Source organism: Oculina patagonica, chromosome 1, assembly GCF_052425735.1.
Source record: "Oculina patagonica isolate OP01 chromosome 1, crgOcupat, whole genome shotgun sequence".
NCBI lineage: Eukaryota > Metazoa > Cnidaria > Anthozoa > Scleractinia > Oculinidae > Oculina > Oculina patagonica.
In genome coordinates this window covers 965,746-986,452 of record NC_135758.1, presented here as the reverse complement: position 1 = coordinate 986,452, position 20,707 = coordinate 965,746, and the positions used below count along the sequence as shown (strand labels likewise).

General features: G+C 39.9%; 2 protein-coding genes across 3 annotated transcripts; one reads left to right on the top strand and one right to left on the bottom strand.

The window, feature by feature from the left end:
- Positions 1–1,260: 1,260 nt before the first annotated feature.
- LOC144652228 (uncharacterized) lies at positions 1,261–6,115 on the bottom strand. 2 transcript variants are annotated; one of them, XM_078512278.1, is made up of 3 exons: positions 4,571–6,115; positions 3,950–4,169; positions 1,261–3,224 (listed from the first exon to the last, which is right to left on the bottom strand). In XM_078512278.1, exons 1-3 carry the CDS (start codon positions 5,970–5,972, stop codon positions 2,066–2,068), a joined length of 2,781 nt encoding a protein of 926 aa, XP_078368404.1. In that variant the 5' UTR covers positions 5,973–6,115; the 3' UTR covers positions 1,261–2,065. The 2 variants fall into 2 exon arrangements, with proteins under 2 accessions (XP_078368404.1, XP_078368477.1); XM_078512351.1 differs by having other exon boundaries at positions 4,577–6,115.
- A 14-nt stretch (positions 6,116–6,129) lies between these two features.
- LOC144628111 (osteoclast-stimulating factor 1-like) lies at positions 6,130–20,173 on the top strand. The gene is made up of 11 exons (XM_078486202.1): positions 6,130–6,225; positions 6,298–6,344; positions 6,456–6,506; positions 12,389–12,452; positions 13,243–13,296; positions 14,500–14,537; positions 15,095–15,164; positions 15,518–15,567; positions 17,326–17,404; positions 18,691–18,783; positions 19,294–20,173. Exons 1-11 carry the CDS (start codon positions 6,183–6,185, stop codon positions 19,338–19,340), a joined length of 636 nt encoding a protein of 211 aa, XP_078342328.1. The 5' UTR covers positions 6,130–6,182; the 3' UTR covers positions 19,341–20,173.
- The last annotated feature ends 534 nt before the right edge of the window (positions 20,174–20,707 follow it).

The window sequence follows — 20,707 nt, the reverse complement described above, 5'->3', positions numbered from 1 at the left end:
GCTCACAAACGCTCTTCAAGAGCCTTGGCTGAGAAAATTGCGTTTTCTCAAGAAGGGTCAGCATGAGATACTGATTTCTAACGTTATGCCTTTCCTTTCCTCCCTCTCGTGAAAAAAAAGAAAGTCAGATTGATTTCACTATACACGTCAATTTGATTTGGTAAAAAATATATATATATATATATATTTCAAAATTCACTAAATTATAGACTGCATTCTGGGCAAAGCCGGGGTTGAGTTTTTATTTCTTGCACATTTTTAATATTCCAGCAAAGAAATTAAAAATGATTATAAAACTGGCCATAATGTGATGCAGGACTAATATAATCCAGCGATCGCAGATGTATGAACATCAAACTTGCAAAGCTGCGCTAACCTGAAGATGTGAAGAACAATTACTACAGAGTAAAAATCCTTAATTTGAAGACAGCGAGAACCTAAATAAAAATTACAACCTAACTCAACAACTTAACGTCCTGAGAGCACGTAAAGTTGGTTGCAAAAGTTCTCGGCTGATCAAAATTAAAAAAAAGAACTTATTAAAACAGCACAACTACTGAATAGCTCCAAACATTCCTTAAGATGCTTACGAGCGGTTTATGCCGCTGGAAAATGACTAGAACCCACGTACAACAAATTAAGTTACCAAACATTAATTAACTAGAATACTCCTCTCAGTAAAAGTATCCATACTTAAACGCGCCGAGTCAGCAAACCTATTGTACGTAACCACGATGGATTAACACTTAACAACTTGTAATTAACCCAAAACCTGCGATCAAGCGTTCTTTTTTGGGCGCAGGTTACTAATCCTAATTTAAAGTTGTCCTTCAGTAACATCTTGTTGAGTGATAATAGTTAAGTCGGTCGAGTGAGGCCTTAAGCTACTGTATTTAGCATACTTTATTCCTAGCTTTCACCGATCCACGGCATCATCAGGGAATGAGAAAATATTTGCAATGCAGGGTATAAAATGAAATGTGGCGTAGGTGACACGAATAATAAGTAGGCGGTAAAAAATGATAATAGGCCATTAGTAGTACAAATAATGGAAATAGTAATGAACAATAAATAATGAGGTCTTATGAAACAAAAGATCTATGAGTTCTATAGATGGATCGGATTCAAATAAAAGATCGCTCAGTTCGATACATTTCTCTCGTGAATTGAGTTCATGTTTGTATTTACGTATGTAAAATAATTCAAACAATTATAGATCTTTTGTTTTATAAGAGGCATTATTTGTTGTTCATTACTACAGCGATTATTTGTACTACTAATTACCTATTATTAATGTTATTGAGGCCTTCCAAGGGGAAAAAGCAACAAACGTGACCATAAAAAGTGGCCGGCGACACTGAACAACAAACGAAATCTTTGTGAAATCATTTAGACGGCACTGAAATGCGACAGCGACACAATAAACTCTAAAACATAACAGCGACATCAGAAAGTTGAGCATTTACAAATAGTAACAAAGTGCCTAGTAAATATCATCTGAGAGCTTAAATTTTTAAAACTTTCGCAGTCTACGCCTCCGGATTCCCCTAAAAGAGAAGAGACTTTGAAAAAGAAAATGGGACAAAGAGGAGGGAACAACTACGAAAAGGGGCAAAAAGCGAGAGAAAAAGGTACGGGAAGCGGGAGTACGTAAGAGCCATGGGAAGCGGGACGTTCAGACTCCCCTAGACACCCCCCTCCCCCCCCCCCCCCCCCAACACACACACACACACCCGCAAAGGAAACTTTCCCCAAAGAAACTTTCATCATGTTATGTAATACATCAATTTTTGGCAATGCATCAACAGGGTACGAACTGATAGGGTCTTTTTTTCCCTCGAAATTAAAAAAACTTCTGCGGAGAACAAACTACATCAGGTTTCTTTTCTTTCTGTAAAGCGCTTTAGAATAATTTTTATATAATTTTAGCGCTATATAAATTAGATTATTATTATTATAAAGGCTATTAATGTGAACAAGACGCATTTATTTGGTTACTCACGCTTCACAAATTACACTTTTACAAGAGGATTAACATTAGGTAAGGGAATACGGCTCGGTTAAGTCAACAGCCATCGTAAAAATTCTCTACCTTCTCCATTAATGTTATCAACGGTGCTGCAGAATACGGAAAATGTCCGCCAGACGACAATCTTACCACTGACAATCTGAGACGGATCAACATTGTCATTGCTGTGTCTAAAATCTCGCTTTCAAGCTCAGTTCGATTGCCCAAGCTTTCCTTAGCCTGGCTCCCTTTGGTGATACAGGTTTTTGTCTCTTCGTCGCTTGAACGAAGTACTTTCTCATTCAATGAGGAACTCTGAGCACCACCAAGGTAGCCATCAATGTTTAAGCCCGGTGGACTGGTCGGCTGGTTTGAAAAGAAGCTAGAATGCCCTATAACTGGATTGTTTAAATACTCGGTATGTTCCCTCGGCATTTCTGAGATGTCTGGAAGAAACGCAGAGCAAGTCTTGTTTGTGAAAGGCGAGTGAAACGTTTCTGTGCTGTAAGCTTTATCCAAAGGCGAAGAGCCAAGGTTGTTATTTGTAAAGCAAACACTGCTGCAACTGATGCAGTCTGACTGTGTCCTAGCAGGCGTTTCATGGTAACTTGCAATCTTGCTTTCTTCTTCAATTTCCACATCTGATTCATCGCTTGAACAATAGGCCAAAACAATACTTCTCAAGCCGTTTCGCTCACCACTCAGATTTCCCACGCGAAAATCGGGCTGACAGACTTCTGGGCTAGTTTCTAACATGGTCCCATCAGAAACACCTTCTATTGGTGTTTCCAAACAAACATCCTCTTCCGCAATGAGATTTTTCTGTTCTGTGAAAAATTTGTAATTTTCCCTGGAGTTTATTTCGTTGAAAAAACGTCTCTCAAACTCTGAAGGCTTTTCGACAGAATTTGAATCAGATTCAAATTCGCTATGGTGCACACTACATGTCTTTAAGTCGTCACTCGCGGCTTGTTCTTCGCTGAAAGAAATTCTTCCTTTATACTCCGCTAGGCATTGAACGAATGAATTCCAACCATTATTAACAAAGTGAAGATACTGCACGATGTACTCAAGAAATCGCGTCTCTGATGAAATGAGAAGGTCGAGTAGGAGCGAGTGATCAAACTTAATTGATTCAGCAAACGCGATGAACAACAAGTGAGGGTTCAGCTGGTGTAAAATGGCCGCTGAAAGCTCGCTGCAGCTAGAAACAGTCCTGAAAAACGCCAACCAAGAAGTAGTTTAAATTAAAGCTATGAGATTTTAAACCAGACGAAAATTAGGAAAATTAGAACTAATGACTCCTGACTCTTGATAAGACTAATAATTCTTAGAACTCTTAATAAACTTTATTTGAACTCTTGATAACTCCAGTAAAAAAGGGTAAGTCTGCATTGGGCTAAATTGTCCCATAGGGACTTGAACTTATTCCTGTTTCTGCAGTATGAAGCGACTAGAAGTATTTATACTCCCCTCTGGATGGAATGCTCTAGTCCATCACAGGGTTACCTTGATGGTACCCAAATGTACACCCGGGTGGCAGAGAGAGGCACTGTGAGAGTAAAGATGTCTTGCCTGAGAACACAACACAGTGACCCCCATTCTCGTCCCCATAGCCCTTATCGCTTCTCTTAGCCAGTGAAACCTTGACATGAGAAATGAAGGGCTCTGGAGCCCTTCGTTTCTCGTGCCAAGGCCCCACTAGCCTCTTTTACAGATGTTCTTTGGGCTCGTCATGCATTTTAGAACGTCTGCAAAGGAGGCCAAAGCCCCGCTGGCTAAGAGAAACAAAAAGGGCTATCGGGATGAGAATGAGTGACCCCGGCCAGGGCTAGAACCCAGATCACTCCATCTGGTGCCCAGCACACTAACCATTAGCCCACTGCACCTTCCATAGATAAAAATAAATTACTTATACCAGTAACTCCTAGTGACTATTACCTGTTGATTTCTTGATAAAGCAAAAGTAGTAGCAGCATAACTTCGACAAGATCATCATCTTGATCAACAAATAGTGTGACTAGACAGGCGTGAAATTCTTTTTCAATGGAGCTAGCTTTGATGGATTTAATGTTAGAATGACCATCACAAGTAAGAGAAAGAATTCCTGAACACCACAAACTGATGCAGGAAAGGGACAGCTTCTGAAATAACAATGAACCTGAAAGAGTATTTAAACGTAATATTTTCAGATATTTATATAACTTTATTATAGGAAATTAACGCTAGTGTTAATTAAGGTATTTGAAATTAACGTGACTTAAATTAACGCGAATTGAAGGCCAGCATAAACTACACTAGTTTGTACCCTGCATTACTGTACTGACCACAATTTTTTATATTTTGATTTTAAAACACCAGATAGGCATAGATCAAAATCAGAAATCATTACAGAACAGCAACTGTCAGAAATGGGGAACCTCTTAGTTCAATGTCATGAGTATGGAATTTATTGGATCAATTTTCTTATTATACTGTTAGTGAAAACACAAACTTGTAAACTAACCCTCTGCAGTGTAGTTATGATTATTTATTCTGTTACAAACTGAATCACACATGTACCTGTACCTTCTTGCTTCATGGCTGACTTCAGCACAACAAAAGAAGACTTGAAAACCATCAGTGAAGCCTTGCGCAATGCAACAAGATCAGTGACGCTATGTTCATTGTCAGTAGACTTTGAAGAACTCTTAATTTCTGTTCCACTAAATCCAACAAATCCTGAACATCTTGGTATCCTATGAAGGAGACAGCATTCAACAACACTTAGAAAAGATATTGAAGAGCTTCTTACAATCTTCTCCAATTTCCCACTTTTGTTTTTCTGACTCAACATAAATGAGCTAGGTATAACTACAATTTGATTTAGAACTTCCAAAATCTTCTTGAAAACTCGTGATGGGAGTCTTGGATAGTGAAGGTACTGAATCAGTGTTGCCATGACGGTGCAAAGTTGATTGACAGTAGCATCTTTTAAGTGGATTATTGTCATCTTATTTGCACAAATAGAATCAGTAAATTTCCCTCCATAAGGTTGAGCTGTGCTCTTCAAATAATTTTCATCTTGACTGCAAGTTTTTACATCAGCTGTAGATGTATTTTGGAGTGTTCCGTTGACCTCCAAGTATTTTGCTATCAATGCAACACAGTGCAAGAATGCAACTAATTTACTCTCTTTTGTTCCACTGATGGCTTCTCTCTTCACATTCTCTTGATCGTGAATTGCGTCTGCTAATTTCACACTTGCCTGAAGCACAAGAAAATCCTCAGCAGCCCCAGCATGCTGACAGGATCGCATAAAAGAATACATTCCATTTGGTCGTACAATAAAAGGAATGTATTGGAATAAGACGTGCTGCAAGTTAAAACTCCCTAAAAACAAATCAACCAGCTCAGTGCTTGAAACAGAAATTCCAATCATACAATCTGCTTCATGCGTGCAAAAGCATTTCTTATTGTTCATTTGTTGCTGGGAATTCTTATTTCTGTTCTTGAGTGGTTCTCTAGAGTTTGTAAGAATCTTACTCAATAATTCCATAGTGTAAAGCTTTCGCCAACGCTGCTCAGTTTCTTGTCCAAAAGAAAACAGCGTCTGGAACCATTGTTCTTTGATCATTTGCTTAGGAAGCGTCTGAAAAACTAGCACAATGGCTTTGGTTGCAGAAAACACAACATGTTGGTCTCTGTGATCCAGGTATTTTAACAAACCGTCCACTAGACAGATCTTGGAAACGAGATTATCTGTAATAATCTTTAAATATGGACAGTTAACTGTTTCAAGTCTCTGATAAAGCTTTTGAACTACAGTAAGAGCTAGCAGTATTGAATCGATGCCGCCATTTTCCCGATCCCAGGTGAGGGTTTGTTTGAAGTCTCCCAGCATGTCGAAAACTCTTCTTTTGTAGACCTCTTCGAAACAATTGCAGTTAAATGCTAGAAAATAAAGCTCTTCTAGTCTATCCATCGCCGTGGAACAACTTTTATAAGCATCAATTAGAAGAGATTTCTAGAAATTTTGCAGCCATCGAAGCAACTTACCCGCCATGTTGATTATCTATGCGAACTTTCACTTACATGAAGTAAACATAATTAGTTGGATTGACCGCAGACTTTATGCTGGCTCATAACATTCGACGCACGCGCATCACTTACTTCCTAATATTTTGCTTTCAAAATGTCTGCACCCAGAAGACCGCCGCCTCCAATTCCAAGACCAGGTACACGTAAAATGCAGCGATTTTTGCTAAATTTTTACAGATCTTCATGATGTTTAAATGCTCTACTTGCAGATCATGTCCAGGTTGTTAGAGCTTTGTACAATTACACAGCTCAACAGGTAAGGAACTCCCAATCTACTTTCGAAAGTTTGGTGTACACAAAAAACTACGCGCTTTGATTCTTGAATGAATTTGGCCTAATTTTCTATTTTCCTTTTATTCTTTTGCAGCCAGACGAAATCAGTTTCGAAGAAGGAGATATTCTGTACATAATCGATAGGGTAATCTAAAGGAATTTGTACATTTGATTATGCCCAACTACAGTTTTCAATTTAGTTCATGCATAAGCTTTGTGTTACAAGATGTAGCTGATTAGAATATCGTGATTAGAATATTTGATTAACATGTTAATAGTCGGATGTTTGTTTTATTAAAGTCAGTCTCTTTAGCCACATACTGGTGTGCGTACCTATCTAGAGCGCATATTGAAACATGGTGGCAGCGGTGGGATACAAGCATGAGTGATTCAGAAGAAACCACGTCCACAACAACCGCAACAACGTCAACTTTGTCAACAACGACAACAACGTCAACAGTGCCTGTGCAGTTAACGACGACGACCACTACCGCGGCAAGTTCCGCACAAGCGATGTTCCCTATACAAGGAATTCACCCCCCAGGCCATCTGGATGTTAAAGAGAACATAGCTGACAATTGGAAGAGCTTCAAACAGCAATGGAGCAATTATGCTGTAATTACAAATATTCATCAACAGCCAGAAGCCTATAAAGTCGCTCTATTTCTCCACTGCATAGGTCCCGAAGCTCTCAAAATCTTTAATGGTATGTCGTTTGACAACGCCCAACAAAGAGAGCAGTTGGCAACCATTATCAAGAAATTTGACGAATTCACGATTGGCGAGACGAATGAAACATACGAGCGCTATGTCTTCAACAGTAGGAACCAATCGCCAGAAGAAACAATCGATGCATATGTGGCTACACTTCGCACGCTCGCACAGACGTGCAACTTCTGCGAATGTCTGCGTGACTCCCTTATCCGTGACAGGATCGTGTTGGGAATCTTTAACCCCCAAACAAGAAAACGACTCCTACAGGAACGGAAACTCACGTTAAATAAGTGCATCGATATCTGCAGGAGCACCGAAACGACCGCTTCGCAAATGAAAGCCATCTCAGGCGACAAAGCACCGGAAGATGTGCACCGAATAGACGAAAAACAAGAAAAGACGCGTCCTCCCCGTTACAAGCGAGGAAACGGCAAATATGATAAGAATGACAAGAGCAACAAACCCAGAAAATCTTGTCTCTTCTGTGGTGGAGTTCACCCGTTTCAAAAAGGAAAATGTCCTGCCTTGGGACATAAATGCCGTCAGTGTGGGGGAAGAAATCACTTTGCAAACAAATGCAAGAAACCTCCAAAGCGCGTTAATCAGATCTTCTCGACAGATCGTCCCTCATCGTCAACAGACCAAGACGAAGATGTCGACTACATAACTAGCATAGAAGTGGAAGGTGCCGCTGTTTGTTCTGTCAAACCATCATCAGATAAGAACAGTTTCGCCAAGGAGATCTACTCCCAAATGCATATCGATGACATGCCTGTTAAATTTCAAGTAGATTGCGGCTCATCTATAAATATATTGCCGAAAAGCCTCGTTGACAAGCGACACTTAACACCCACTTCAAAAACTCTCATAATGTGGAATAAAACGGAAGTCACGCCATTAGGCACAGCAAGAATCGTTGTCACGAACCCCGAGAACCACAAGAAATACTCCGTAGAGTTCGTCGTGGTGTCGGAAAACTTAACTCCCCTGATCGGTGCAAGAGCTGCACAACACATGAAGTTGATTACCGTACACTGGGGGAATTTCAAGTCGGTACCAGCGCCCAAGCGGAATAAAGCAGTGGTGCATCAGTTACTGACAGCTCAGCGAGTAGTCACGCAATACCCAGATGTCTTCAAGAGCCAACTCGGATGCTTTCCGGGAACGGTGAAGCTAGAAGTCGATGCTAACGTGCAACCTGTCGTGACCCCAACTCGACGGATTCCCACAGCACTAAAAGAGAAATTCAAACAAGAGTTAGAGAGGCTCCAAAGTCTAGGAGTGGTCGTCCCAGTGGACAAGCCCACTCCATGGGTCAGTAGTGTAGTCGTGGCAACGAAGAAAACAGGAGCACTAAGAGTGTGCATAGACCCCAGACCGCTAAATACAGCCCTCAAGAGAGAGCGTTACCAGCTTCCAATCCTTGACGATATCTTGCCTAAGCTGGCAAAGGCCAAAATATTCTCGACCGTGGACCTACGTTCGGGCTACTGGCATTGCACTCTTGACGAAGAATCTAGTCTTCTTACTACCTTCGCAACACCCTATGGCAGATACCGGTGGTGCAGGCTTCCATTTGGACTCTCCGTGTCCTCGGAGATATTCCAGAAAAGAGTAAACCAGGCATTGGAAGGCTTGGACGGTGTTCTGGACATAACTGATGACATCCTGATATATGGTGTCGGTAACACAGAAGACGAAGCCAATGCAGACCATGACCAAAAGCTGCTCAAACTTCTAGAGAGATGCCAGTCACGAGGCATAGCTCTCAACCCTGACAAGCTGAAGTTACGTCGACAGAGCGTTACCTTCATGGGTCATGTTCTCTCTAATGAAGGCATCAAGATTGATCCTGAAAAGGCCAAGGCTATAATGGAAATGCCAAGACCTACTGATGTGGAAGGAGTACAGCGGCTAAACGGCTTTGTCAATTACCTGGCAAAGTTTCTGCCAAAACTTGCAGACAGCATGGAACCAATCCGCCGACTGACTCGCAAAGACGTAAAGTGGAACTGGACAGAAGAGCAAGAAGATGCGCTTCAAGAAGTAAAGCGGCTGGTCACTGAAGCACCCGTACTAAGCTACTATGACCCGTCCAGCGACCTAGCCATCCAGTGCGACGCAAGTCAAAAGGGGCTAGGTGCAGCCCTGCTCCAGAATCAAAAGCCAGTGGCGTACGCAAGTCGAGCTCTCACAGAAACTGAGACAAGATACGCCCAGATAGAGAAAGAGATGCTAGCCATCGTCTACGCGCTGGAAAAGTTCAACCAGTTCACCTATGGAAGACACGTGACGGTCTGCAGTGACCACAAACCTCTCGAGGCAATCCTAAAGAAACCTCTCGCATGCGCACCAAAACGTCTCCAAGGAATGATCATGAGGCTCCAAAAATACGACCTAGATGTTCAATATGAGAAAGGGAAGAACATGCACATTGCAGACTTTCTATCCCGAGCCTATCTGCCAAATACAGAACACCCGACGGGAGCAAGCTTTGAGCATGTCAATATGGCCAGTTTCCTCCCAATCTCAGATCAACGGCTACAGGAGATTCGGAAAGAGACGGAGAAGGATGAGACACTGCAAATCCTCAAGTCCGTAATCCTGCAAGGTTGGCCGTCTGAGAGACACGAGGCACCAGCACAAGTGACGCCCTATTACAGTATTCGAGATGAACTCGCAGTGCAAGATGGACTCATATTTAGAAGCGAGAGAGTCGTCATCCCGAAGACCCTACGTGGAGATATGAAGCAGAGGATTCACTCGTCACATATGGGTGCCGAGTCCTGCCTAAGAAGAGCACGAGAATGTATCTTCTGGCCAAACATGAATGCCGAAATTAAAGAGATGATAGCAGCATGTGAGACGTGCAGAAAGTACGAGAAGTCTCAACCAAAGGAAACATTAATGTCAGTAGAGTCACCGTCTAGACCGTGGGAAAGGATTGGAGTAGACCTTTTCACATTTGACAACAAGGACTTCCTCATCACAGTCGATTACTTCAGCAATTACTGGGAAATCGACAAGCTTAACAACACCCTGGCGAGCACCGTAGTTCTAAAACTGAAGAGCCACTTTGCAAGATACGGATGCCCTGACCAGGTAGTCAGCGACAATGGGCCACAGTTTGACTCTGAAGTATTCCGCAAGTTCGCCAACACATGGGACTTTGAACATACCCCCAGCAGCCCTGGCAACAGCAAGGCCAATGGTAAAGTAGAATCCGCAGTCAAGACGGCGAAGAATCTTCTACGCAAAGCCCTTAGCAGTGGACGAGACCCATACATGGCAATCCTTGACTACCGAAATACGCCGACGCAAGGAATGGATTCTAGCCCAGCGCAAAGATTGATGAATCGGCGAACAAAGACCCTATTACCAACGGCAAGAGCGTTACTCCAGCCTAGAGTGACGTATCCAGAAAAGGAAAAGCGCAAACTGGAAAAGAAACAAGAACAGCAGGCCAAGTATTATAACCGTGGTGCCAAAGACCTTCAAGAGCTAGCTAAAGGCGATGTTGTCCGAATGAAGCCATTTCGTTTGGGCGACAAGATTTGGAAGAAGGCAGTTGTCACAGCCCGCCTAGACGAGAGATCGTACACCGTGGAGACACCTGAAGGAGGTGTTTACCGGAGAAACAGAGGACACCTCAAGAAGACACAGGAGAAAGCAGAGCATGTGACAGCTGACAGCGATAGAGACATAGCCAAGGGAGAGAGGTCAGCAGCAGAACAAGCGACACCAGCCAATACAAGCAGCCCACCTCTAACAGTTGAGGAAAGTACTACCCCATTGGTACCAGCAGCGGCTGCAACAAGCACTTCCCCGAGGCGACCACCAGCGCCTGTAAGACCTCAGCGAGAAAGGAGACCTCCCAGTTACCTCAAGGACTATGTCTGCAAATAACTAAATCGGACTGACAAATTCATAGACCGGACTGACAATTTGCGATGATCACAATAGTTGTTTGATTTTTTTTAATTGCTTTAAAAATCCATTCTTGATCAAGAACCAATGAGCAATATGGACTGAGACTATTATGCGAGCTACTTATCGCTAAGCTTCGTGATTCTTAGATATCAATGTTAGACTGCTGATTGATCCGCAGCACAAGATAAGACTCTTACACTCTTTGTTTCTCTTTCTTTCATAAAGGGAAGGATGTTACAAGATGTAGCTGATTAGAATATCGTGATTAGAATATTTGATTAACATGTTAATAGTCGGATGTTTGTTTTATTAAAGTCAGTCTCTTTAGCCACATACTGGTGTGCGTACCTATCTAGAGCGCATATTGAAACACTTTGTATATGTTTATTAGTACTAAGTACTAAATATAAGTTATATTGGTCATAAGTACCCGGTATTGGAATACTATCTACCTTGTTTTGTTTAGCGGTATCATAGCAAGTTTTGCAGCTTATCAAATACTATATACAAGGTTATTTCATGCCAATACACTCTGAGTATTATTGGTAAAACTGTCCATTCCAATGCATGTTCGTGTTCTGTACCGGAAGTTAATATGAGTAACCCAGGAATTGCTGATATTTACATATCTTTCTATTATCAGGGTGGTTTCTATTTTCTTATCATTAGTTTTCCTGAATGAATTGCCTTCATTGCCCAGTAATAAAACTTTGTTGTTGATATATTTTGAAAGTGCTACAATTTGTGTTGAAGTGTGGAGAAAATGTAAAAATAGAAACATCTTCACTTCCTGTCTGAGATGTAGTATTTAAAGTCTGTGTTCGAGCCAAGTTGCCCATGCAGCTGGAGCTTATCCCGGTTTCTGTAGCATTAAGCGACTAGGAGTATTGCTACTCCCCCTGGATGGGATGCTAGTCCATCGCAGGGTTACCCCCAGCAGAAAATTCGCCAGTTCCCATTTATACACCTGGGTGGAGAGAGGCACTGTGAGAGTGAAGGGTCTTGCCCAAGAACACAACACAGCGCCCCGGCCAGGGCTCGAACTTGGGCCGACTCGGAGTCTAGTGCGCTAACCATTAGGCCGCTGTGACTCCCGTTGTCTGAGATGGGATATTTAATTTAACTCTAGTTTGAGATGGAGTCACAAGTTTGGAATGAGCTGAGATGGGGTAGGGGTTTCTTGTCCGCAACAGAGAACTCTCACCCAAACTTTCCCAAGTACCCCCCCCCCCCCCGCTTCATTGGGACCAGCTGTTATATCCTTCAGCACTGTGGTCATTATGGTGTTGAGTTTTAATAGAAACAGCTGTAAATATTATTGAGAACTAGTTAAATTTTATATTCTTAAAAGTTAATCATTATGATTCAATAATTTATAAATAGGGTACTGGACCCTGGTGGAAAGCCAAGGTGGGAAACAAAACAGGACTGATACCATCTAATTACGGTAAGGTTTTATTATATATACTATTTCTTTTAATAAAAAAAAAATCACCTCTGATCCCTAAAACTGAAACAGTTAGACTTGACCTTGTACAGTTTAATGACAGCAGCACATTGCCCCAAATCAGAAAGTGGGAAAAACAAATTTCAACCACTTTCCTTTGTATCTGGGAGATTTGGTGACCCGTATAGGAGACCGGAAGATTTGGTGACCCGTACAGGAGACCGGGAGATTTGGTGACCCGTACAGGAGACCAGGAGATTTGGTGACCCGTACAGGAGACCGGGAGATTTGGTGACCCGTACAGGAGACCAGGAGATTTGGTGACCCGTACAGGAGACCAGGAGATTTGGTGACCCGTACAGGAGACCGGGAGATTTGGTGACCCCTACAGGAGACCGGGAGATTTGGTGACCCGTACAGGAGACCAGGAGATTTGGTGACCCGTACAGGAGACCGGGAGATTTGGTGACCCCTACAGGAGACCGGGAGATTTGGTGACCCGTACAGGAGACCAGGAGATTTGGTGACCCGTACAGGAGACCAGGAGATTTGGTCTGTATCCTGGAGACTCCCAGATAATCCAGGAGAGTTGGCATAGATGGTAGCATTACGTACATTATATTTCTAGTTATACATGTACAGTACCTTGGTTTTGATAATTAAAATTAATTAAAAGTAATTAAAAGTTATTTGTTAGTGTGAACAGAGTACGAGTCTGTCTGCCAGTAGCAAAATTAATTAATTTCCATGTGAGAAAGATCTATTAAACAGTTTTTGTTAACATTTTCAGTTGGTGAACATACTGAATCAGTGGAAAATCCCTTACATGAAGCAGCTAAAAGAGGTAAGGAATTAATAAGCACTACCTACGTTTTTTTAATCACAAAAATAAAGGGAGCTTCACTGTCAAGTTGCCTTCTTCCTTACATTTCTGTACCTGCATGTGTGTTGATGTCCATACTTTCCAATACAGAAAAGAATTTGGATGTCTGTATGTAGGTTGCTTACATCAATAAATAAAGTTTATAGTAGTTAATGAATTAATGAGGTTAGCTAGTATAGCTTAGAATGTTGAAGTTAGTGCATAGAGTGATCTTCTGACTAGTAATACTATTGTAATAAGACAACAAATTTATTTACTTTTGAAATCTCTTAGTGTAGATTATGAGGACATGCATATCAGGCAGTTTGTTAGGATATGCCCTTGTAAAAGAGCCACCAGAATCTTAGCAGAATTTCCAGTGGGATCCTGCCAAGAAATTAGCCACAGAAAAATCCTCCCAAGATTTTGGTTACTAGGAATCCAGCTCCCATAGGGGAATCCTGCCAGGAGCTTGCCAAGAATTTGGCCGCTGAGAGCAATAATGCTAGACTCCAAGCTAGAGAGGCATATGTATGTAGTGTAAAACTTGGTGTCCATTTTAAAACTGAATAGTAATGTTCTGCTGTCAACAGATTGAGAGTTAATGAAGTAAACACAGTTAGTATATGTAATAGTGAAGCTCTGTAGTTTATTTTAATAAAGGAGTAGACCAGGAAGTAGACAATAGGAAGACTGTTTTCTGAGACCCAGGAACAGATAGCCAGTGTTGAGGTATGCAGTTACAGTATAGTTAATGGACAGTATGTTTAAGGACACAGTACTGTAATGGTAAGAGAACTTGAGTCTGGATTAAGCAATCTGGGTTGAGCCCCGAACTGGGTCCTCTTGTTGTGTTCTCAGAAACAGGTTACTTGAGATAATGGTGCTTCCTTAGACCCAGGTGTATAAATCAGTACCACTTGTGAAGTTTGTTCAGTCCAATCACAAACTGCTTTAATTGTAGTCATGGAATGATTTACAAACAATAATTATGCACATGTTGTTAAATATTATAAATTATATTGTTTTCCTTTTTTTTCTTTTTCTTTTGAATAGTATTTATTGTTAGTTGTAAATTATTGATGTACTTGTCTTTAAATTTGGGAATTATGTTGTACAATAATATTGCTGTTTTGTTAGGGATGCTGTTTGATTCTTTTTTAATGATTCAATCATTTTATGTAGGAAACATGGGCTTCCTTCAAGAATGCCTTCAAAATAAGGTAATCTTTAATCATTATAAATTCATTATTAATAATAGTACTTATTGTGCATGTAGACGCTCAGGTAAAAAAAACATGTTCCATGAATATATACATAATTTTTCTGATATTTCTTTAAATCAACTGCAGACTAGTTATGATTGTGTGTACATTTCATGGTGTTCTCGTTGCTTTCATTAAAAGAAATACTCTGACCAGTGGAAGCAACAAGTACGTTGTACATCAGTAATCACAGGGTTCGTACGGGTCCTGGAGAACCTGGAAAATCCTGGAATGTTACAGTGGCACTTTCCAAGACTGGATAGTCCTGGAAAAATACTTTCGGTCCTGGAAAGTTCTGGAAATCTGTTAAACTCGAGTAACAACTGAATTCTCGAAACAAACATTAGGAGAAATAATATTGCGATCTTGTGAGTGAAAGGGTTAAAACATGAATTTGGAGTCCTGGAAAAATCAATCTGAGCCCTTGAAAGGTCCAGGAAAAGAACTGGTCAGGAAAATATTATTGTTTGTGAAAAAGGATACGAACCCTGTAATTACTGTTGTATATTTGACAGGTGTCAGTCAATGGTCTTGACAAGGCTGGCTCCACCCCTCTTCACTGGGCGGCACAAGGAGGACACACAGGTGTGTGAAATAACATAACGTTTCAAAAGAAACGACACCCAACAAGGAGTGACCCTCTGGCCTCTGAAAGTAGCAGTAAAATTTTATGGCTGTTAACAAAATCAGGAAAGTACCAGACAACCCTCCAATAGTAACAACCTCGAATACAATCTTGACTTCTTAGGAGAAACAAAGGAAACAACGGATGTTAAAATAATTTTTATTAGATTACCCAGGCAGTCATAACAGATCCCAGTTTTACCACATTTACACACCGACATGATGTACCTGTAAGTAAATTATGCATTTTAGCTACGGTCCATAGATTACCAGTTTTGTCTCTGTTGTAATGATTTTTACTTTATTTCATACAGAATGCGTAAAAGTTTTGCTTGCTCAGCCCAGAATACAGATCTCAGTCCAGGTACATTTAGATTAATTTAAATTTATAATTTATATTTAACAGTTGTGGTAAAGAGTACATTTGACAATATTAAATATTTGTATGTATATTTATCTGTAAAACCATGTTGAATATCAATTCAGGTGTTGTCGCAGTGATTCAGTTGTTGCTAACCTTTGTGTAATTGCAACAAATGAAGACTGTACAGTATGTGGCCCTTGGTCCGGACGAAAAAGACGCGAACGTGTATTTCTCAGCTTAAAAGTAGAGCAGTGAGCTGAAATTTGTCCTGTAAGTTACCGTGACATCCAGCTAACATGTGGAAAGATAACGGCTTCTGTGCTTACTTGATTATTCTGTAATATCGAAAACGGTGATTTGGTTTGACGGCCCTAGGTCCGGACAGCGGGTCCTTGGTCCGGACAGCACGAAATATTTACGCAACAATTGTTCAAACTCCAATCTAAAGAAGCTTCTTGCACATCTTTAATATGTTTTAGTGAAATTCTGAAAAATTAAATAAAAATTTTAGGGAAGAGAGCTTAATTTCGTGTCGTCAACAATATACAGGCAATATAAACTACAGCGCTTATTAGCCTGATAAGCGTGATTTGAAGCTTGAATAAAGTTTGAATTAAAACTCCTTGTTTTAGTTTTATTGTTGTAAAATGAAGTTTATTATGCCTTAGAACTCAAACGAAAGGTGTAACTTTTGTCAGAATCGTTTCCATTCAGTATTATTTAGCTTTCCACCTTCAGAAGTTTTTAAGTTATATTTCGTTGTCGTCAGTGTCCGGACCTAGGACCTAGTCAAGAAAATTATTTAGAAATTTTAATTCTTTACTTTGGACGGAAAATCAAGCGGTCAATCAAATTATTTGCACTAGTCGAAAGAATATTTCCTATACAATAATTCTACCAAAAATTACCTCCTTTAGCGCGTTCAGTTCGGATATACAAGATTACAAAGAAAACCAGTTAGTTTGCGGCGCCATGAACAAACAAACATCGCGGAAACAAACTTCACCTTCCTTTAGGTCGACTTGAAATTCTCGACTTCACCGCCAGCAGAAAAGCCTTTGAGCGAGGTTAAGACAGCAAACAGATCAAGAAATCTTTTGAAACGTTCGGTTTTATTCCAACTTTGTTTCCTATCGGAAAAATACTCGATGAACCGAAAGTGTCCGGACCAAGGGCTGTCCGGATTTAGGGCCACATACTGTACATTGCAATAATGTCACATATGACACAATTTGTTATCAAAAAGTGGACACTCGTCAGATAAACTGTTGTCAAATAAATTATAATGTGTGTTCGGTTGAACGAAAGACAAGCCAACATGAAAGGTTCAACAATCATATTTAATGATAATTTGATCAAAAATACAAAATACAAGAAACTATGTTAGCATAGATTACAACATAAACAACGCATACAACTTGTAAAAAAACTGATAACTAGAAACCAGCTATTAAAGCTTACTTTTATGCTGCCTCCGTATAGCATGAATACTGTAAACTGGTAATTTAAATCTGCTATACAAAACAGGTTAGCAAATTTATGGTGAACAGGATAGCAGTGTTGTCTTTGAACAATAATTTGAGAATAAAAACGTTGAATTACGCCACTTGAGCAAGTTACACGACTGTTCATATTGCCATCATATAAAATAAATTTGAAACTAGTGCAGGCGCAAGATAAACAGAAACAGTGTGTGTGTCCACCTACACTTGAATCTTTTATCAGTGAAACAATGTGTCATGACTTTTTGTCTCCTAGAACAAGCTAGGAGATACCCCTTTACATTCAGCCTCATGGAAAAGTCATCCTGACATTGTTGAACTACTGCTAGAGCGAGGTAAGATCTTCCTTCTTCAGAAAAATTGAGAAATGTTAAGAAATTGGAGAAATTGAGACAACATTGAGAAATGTTGTTAGTAATAGCTCCAGACTTTTGGGTATGTGGTAATGAGCACTTTTTGTTGCTCTCGACTCAATCTATAAGCTTTTCAGTTATGAAGCCAAAAAATATTATTGAAGTCACTATGACAGTCTCTTATGGTGCTAGGTAAGGTATTGAATAGGGTTGAGGCGACCCAACCAATAGCTTTGTTGAGCTTTATAGTAGGTAGGTGAAGTCTTCAAGCCTACCGTCAATTGCATCTACCTGTGAACGCACGCGCTACAAACATGTTTTCAAACGACGTCAAACGTCAGCGTTTCAGGTGTCAAACTTTGAAGTTTAGCAGACCGTAACGGCAACTTTCACGCCGAAAGTTCAACACATTCCGGTTTCGAAATGGTGGAAAGTTAGATATAGAGACTTCTTCTGAGAAACTGATGCTGATCTGTGTCGATATACATACACAGGTTCACTTGAATCAATTCTAGTGTAAAGTTTCGCCCGTACTCAGTGTTTATGGTGAGTATTTTGAGTGCAAAAGTTCGCGTCTGCTAAACTTCAAAGTTTGACACCTGAAACGCTGACGTTTGACGTCATTTGAAAACATGTTTTTAACGTGTGCGTTCACAGGTAGATGCAATCGACGGTAGTGGCCCCTCGGGCCAGAGCTTTTCCCAGGTTCAGTAGTGACAAGGAGTATTTCTACTCCCCCTCTGGTTGAGATGTTAGATCATGCATCACAGGGTTACCCCCCAGCATTAAATTTGCCAGTACCCATTAATACACCGGGGTGGATAGAGGCACTGTGAGAGTTAAGTGTCTTGCCTGAGAACACAACACAAAAATCCCAGCCATCATGGCCCCAATGTGGACCACTCAATCCAGACCATTAGGCCACTGCGCCTCCCTAGTCTGAGTTGTATAGTAGCCCACATTAATTAACCACATGCTGATATCACAAAAAAAAAGTCAGGGATAGACCATACATGTGGCTCTTAACTTGAATCATTATTGCCACTGGATTAGAAGCTTGGTACACATACATGTAAATCTGTATTTATTGGACCAAATCACCCACACAAATATACCATTCTAATCAAAGCAAGATAACGCATTAAATTTTGCAATCTTAAGTCTGTGGCATCATAACTTAGGCCACCACAATCCCACAATCTTAAAACTTTAAAAATGTAGATATTGTTGAAATTTAATTCACTTTTAAAATGTTTTAAATTTGATAGGTGCAAGGACAGACATTCGAAACAATGCAAAGCAAACTCCCAGTGATCTAGCAAGAGATCCTGAGGTTGGCAGGCTATTAAGGGGAGCAGTAGGTGGGTGAACTTCTGTATGTACTGTACATTGGACAACCAGGTGTGCTGAAAATATATTTAAAGGGACTATGTCACGGGTTTTACCAGATTTTTGAACAGCCAAAATTTATATTTGTGTTGCAGGAAACCTGAAAATAATAGTCCATTTTTATTAAAATTGCTATGTTAGAGCAATGAATCTGTTCACAAACATCTTTGGCTGTGGATGGCTCGGATGGAAATGGATTGCAACTTGAAAACTTAAGGCTTACTTTTTCAAGGTGTGTCCCCACGTCTTAAGCTGTAGCTTGATTTCTATTTGCAAATTAAGGTTGTATCTTTCTTTAGATGTTCAAAGATGTTTTTTATGGGTTACGTTGCCTACCACTAATTTCAGAACAGTTTAGACAAAAAATCTGCGAAATCCCCCTGACATAGCTCCTTTAAAGTAATACATTTATTAAAGGTGCAACATCACATAACATTTTTTTGCCTTACAATAACATGTAATTTTTTTTTATTTTCTATTAGAAGCTCCAGGTGCTGATGATTACGGAGAAGAAGAGGACTCTGATTAAACAAGAATTTTTTATGCAAGAAGAAGAGAATAGTAAAATTTAAATACTGTTAATTAGTGGATAAAAGGAAATGCAATCCATGTCAGTATGTTTTGTCTGTAGTTGAAAGGATAGAAGTACACTGATGCACTATTCTTGTACAATAATCATGTACTTGAATCACTCACACTCAAGCAAACTGACAGTTTATTTGAGCAATGAAAAACATGCATGCTTTTTCCGTGCAATCATTTTATAGATAATAAATGTACATACGTATCAACAAAGCCATTATCACAAATTTTATTTGATTATAATATCATTCTGTTACAGTTAAAACAGTTGAAGCATTCCATGTAAAATGATTATTGCTTTCATATCATGAACAATTTGTATTGTTTCATTGAAATTTTTGAAAGTTAAACTGAATAATGATATCTTTCAGACATGATATCGTTATGCATCCATAGGGAACTTTTAAAATTTGAATGAAATACATGTATTAACCATTTTTAAGCAGAATGCTTCTGCCGCTTTGGCTGTATGTAGGGCAACATTTTTTTTCACTGAAAAAGGTATAACCAGGGTAAAAAGCAAACCACTTAAAATTGTAACAGCCAGACACAAAACACGTGGCAATGAACATTTGTTTTTTTTTTTCACCACAATAGTAGGCATTTTTGAAATTTGCCAACTAAAAAATAGAGATGAATTCAAGAATGAACTAAGAAGCTGTTCAGAAACGGGGCTCTTTGTATGTCATGTCAAATGAAAAACAGGTTTAGGTAAGATTATAATGTTCCATGTTGTTTTATTTTTGAAAGATTTTTTTACAATAAAATTTCTGAAAAGTTTGTGTGGTGGTTCATAATGTGTGGTTCCAGAAAATTGCCATACCCCCTCCCCCCTTCACAGAAGGGATTGGAAATTCCTGGGGGTGGGAGTGGTCTCAAGGCCAAAACTTTCCAGAGGGGTGGGGGATCTTAGCGAAAATCCCTTCCGTGGGGGAGGTATAGATAATTTATGGAACTACACAATAGATTTTAAAAAATTAAAATTCTTGAAAAAGAAAATACCTGATAAAAAGCTGTTAAAACTATGTACACTAGAAACGTTTTCAATCATTGAGACATCGTCAAAACTTTGAAGATTACCTCTGTCAATGGAAATGTCTAGTGTATATAGTTTCAACAACTCTTTTACCTAAACTTTTATATTTTTACTTGGCAAAATCCCTGCATGCCACGAATTTAAGCAGTGCATACCTCGAAGTAATTCCCAACTATAAACAAGAAGGTGAGAACTAGTATTAAGAGTTCCAGGTTTGATGAGCCTGGGCCATTTTATCTTGTGTGGTTAAGCAAAGCCTCTCGCAGTACCTCTCTCAG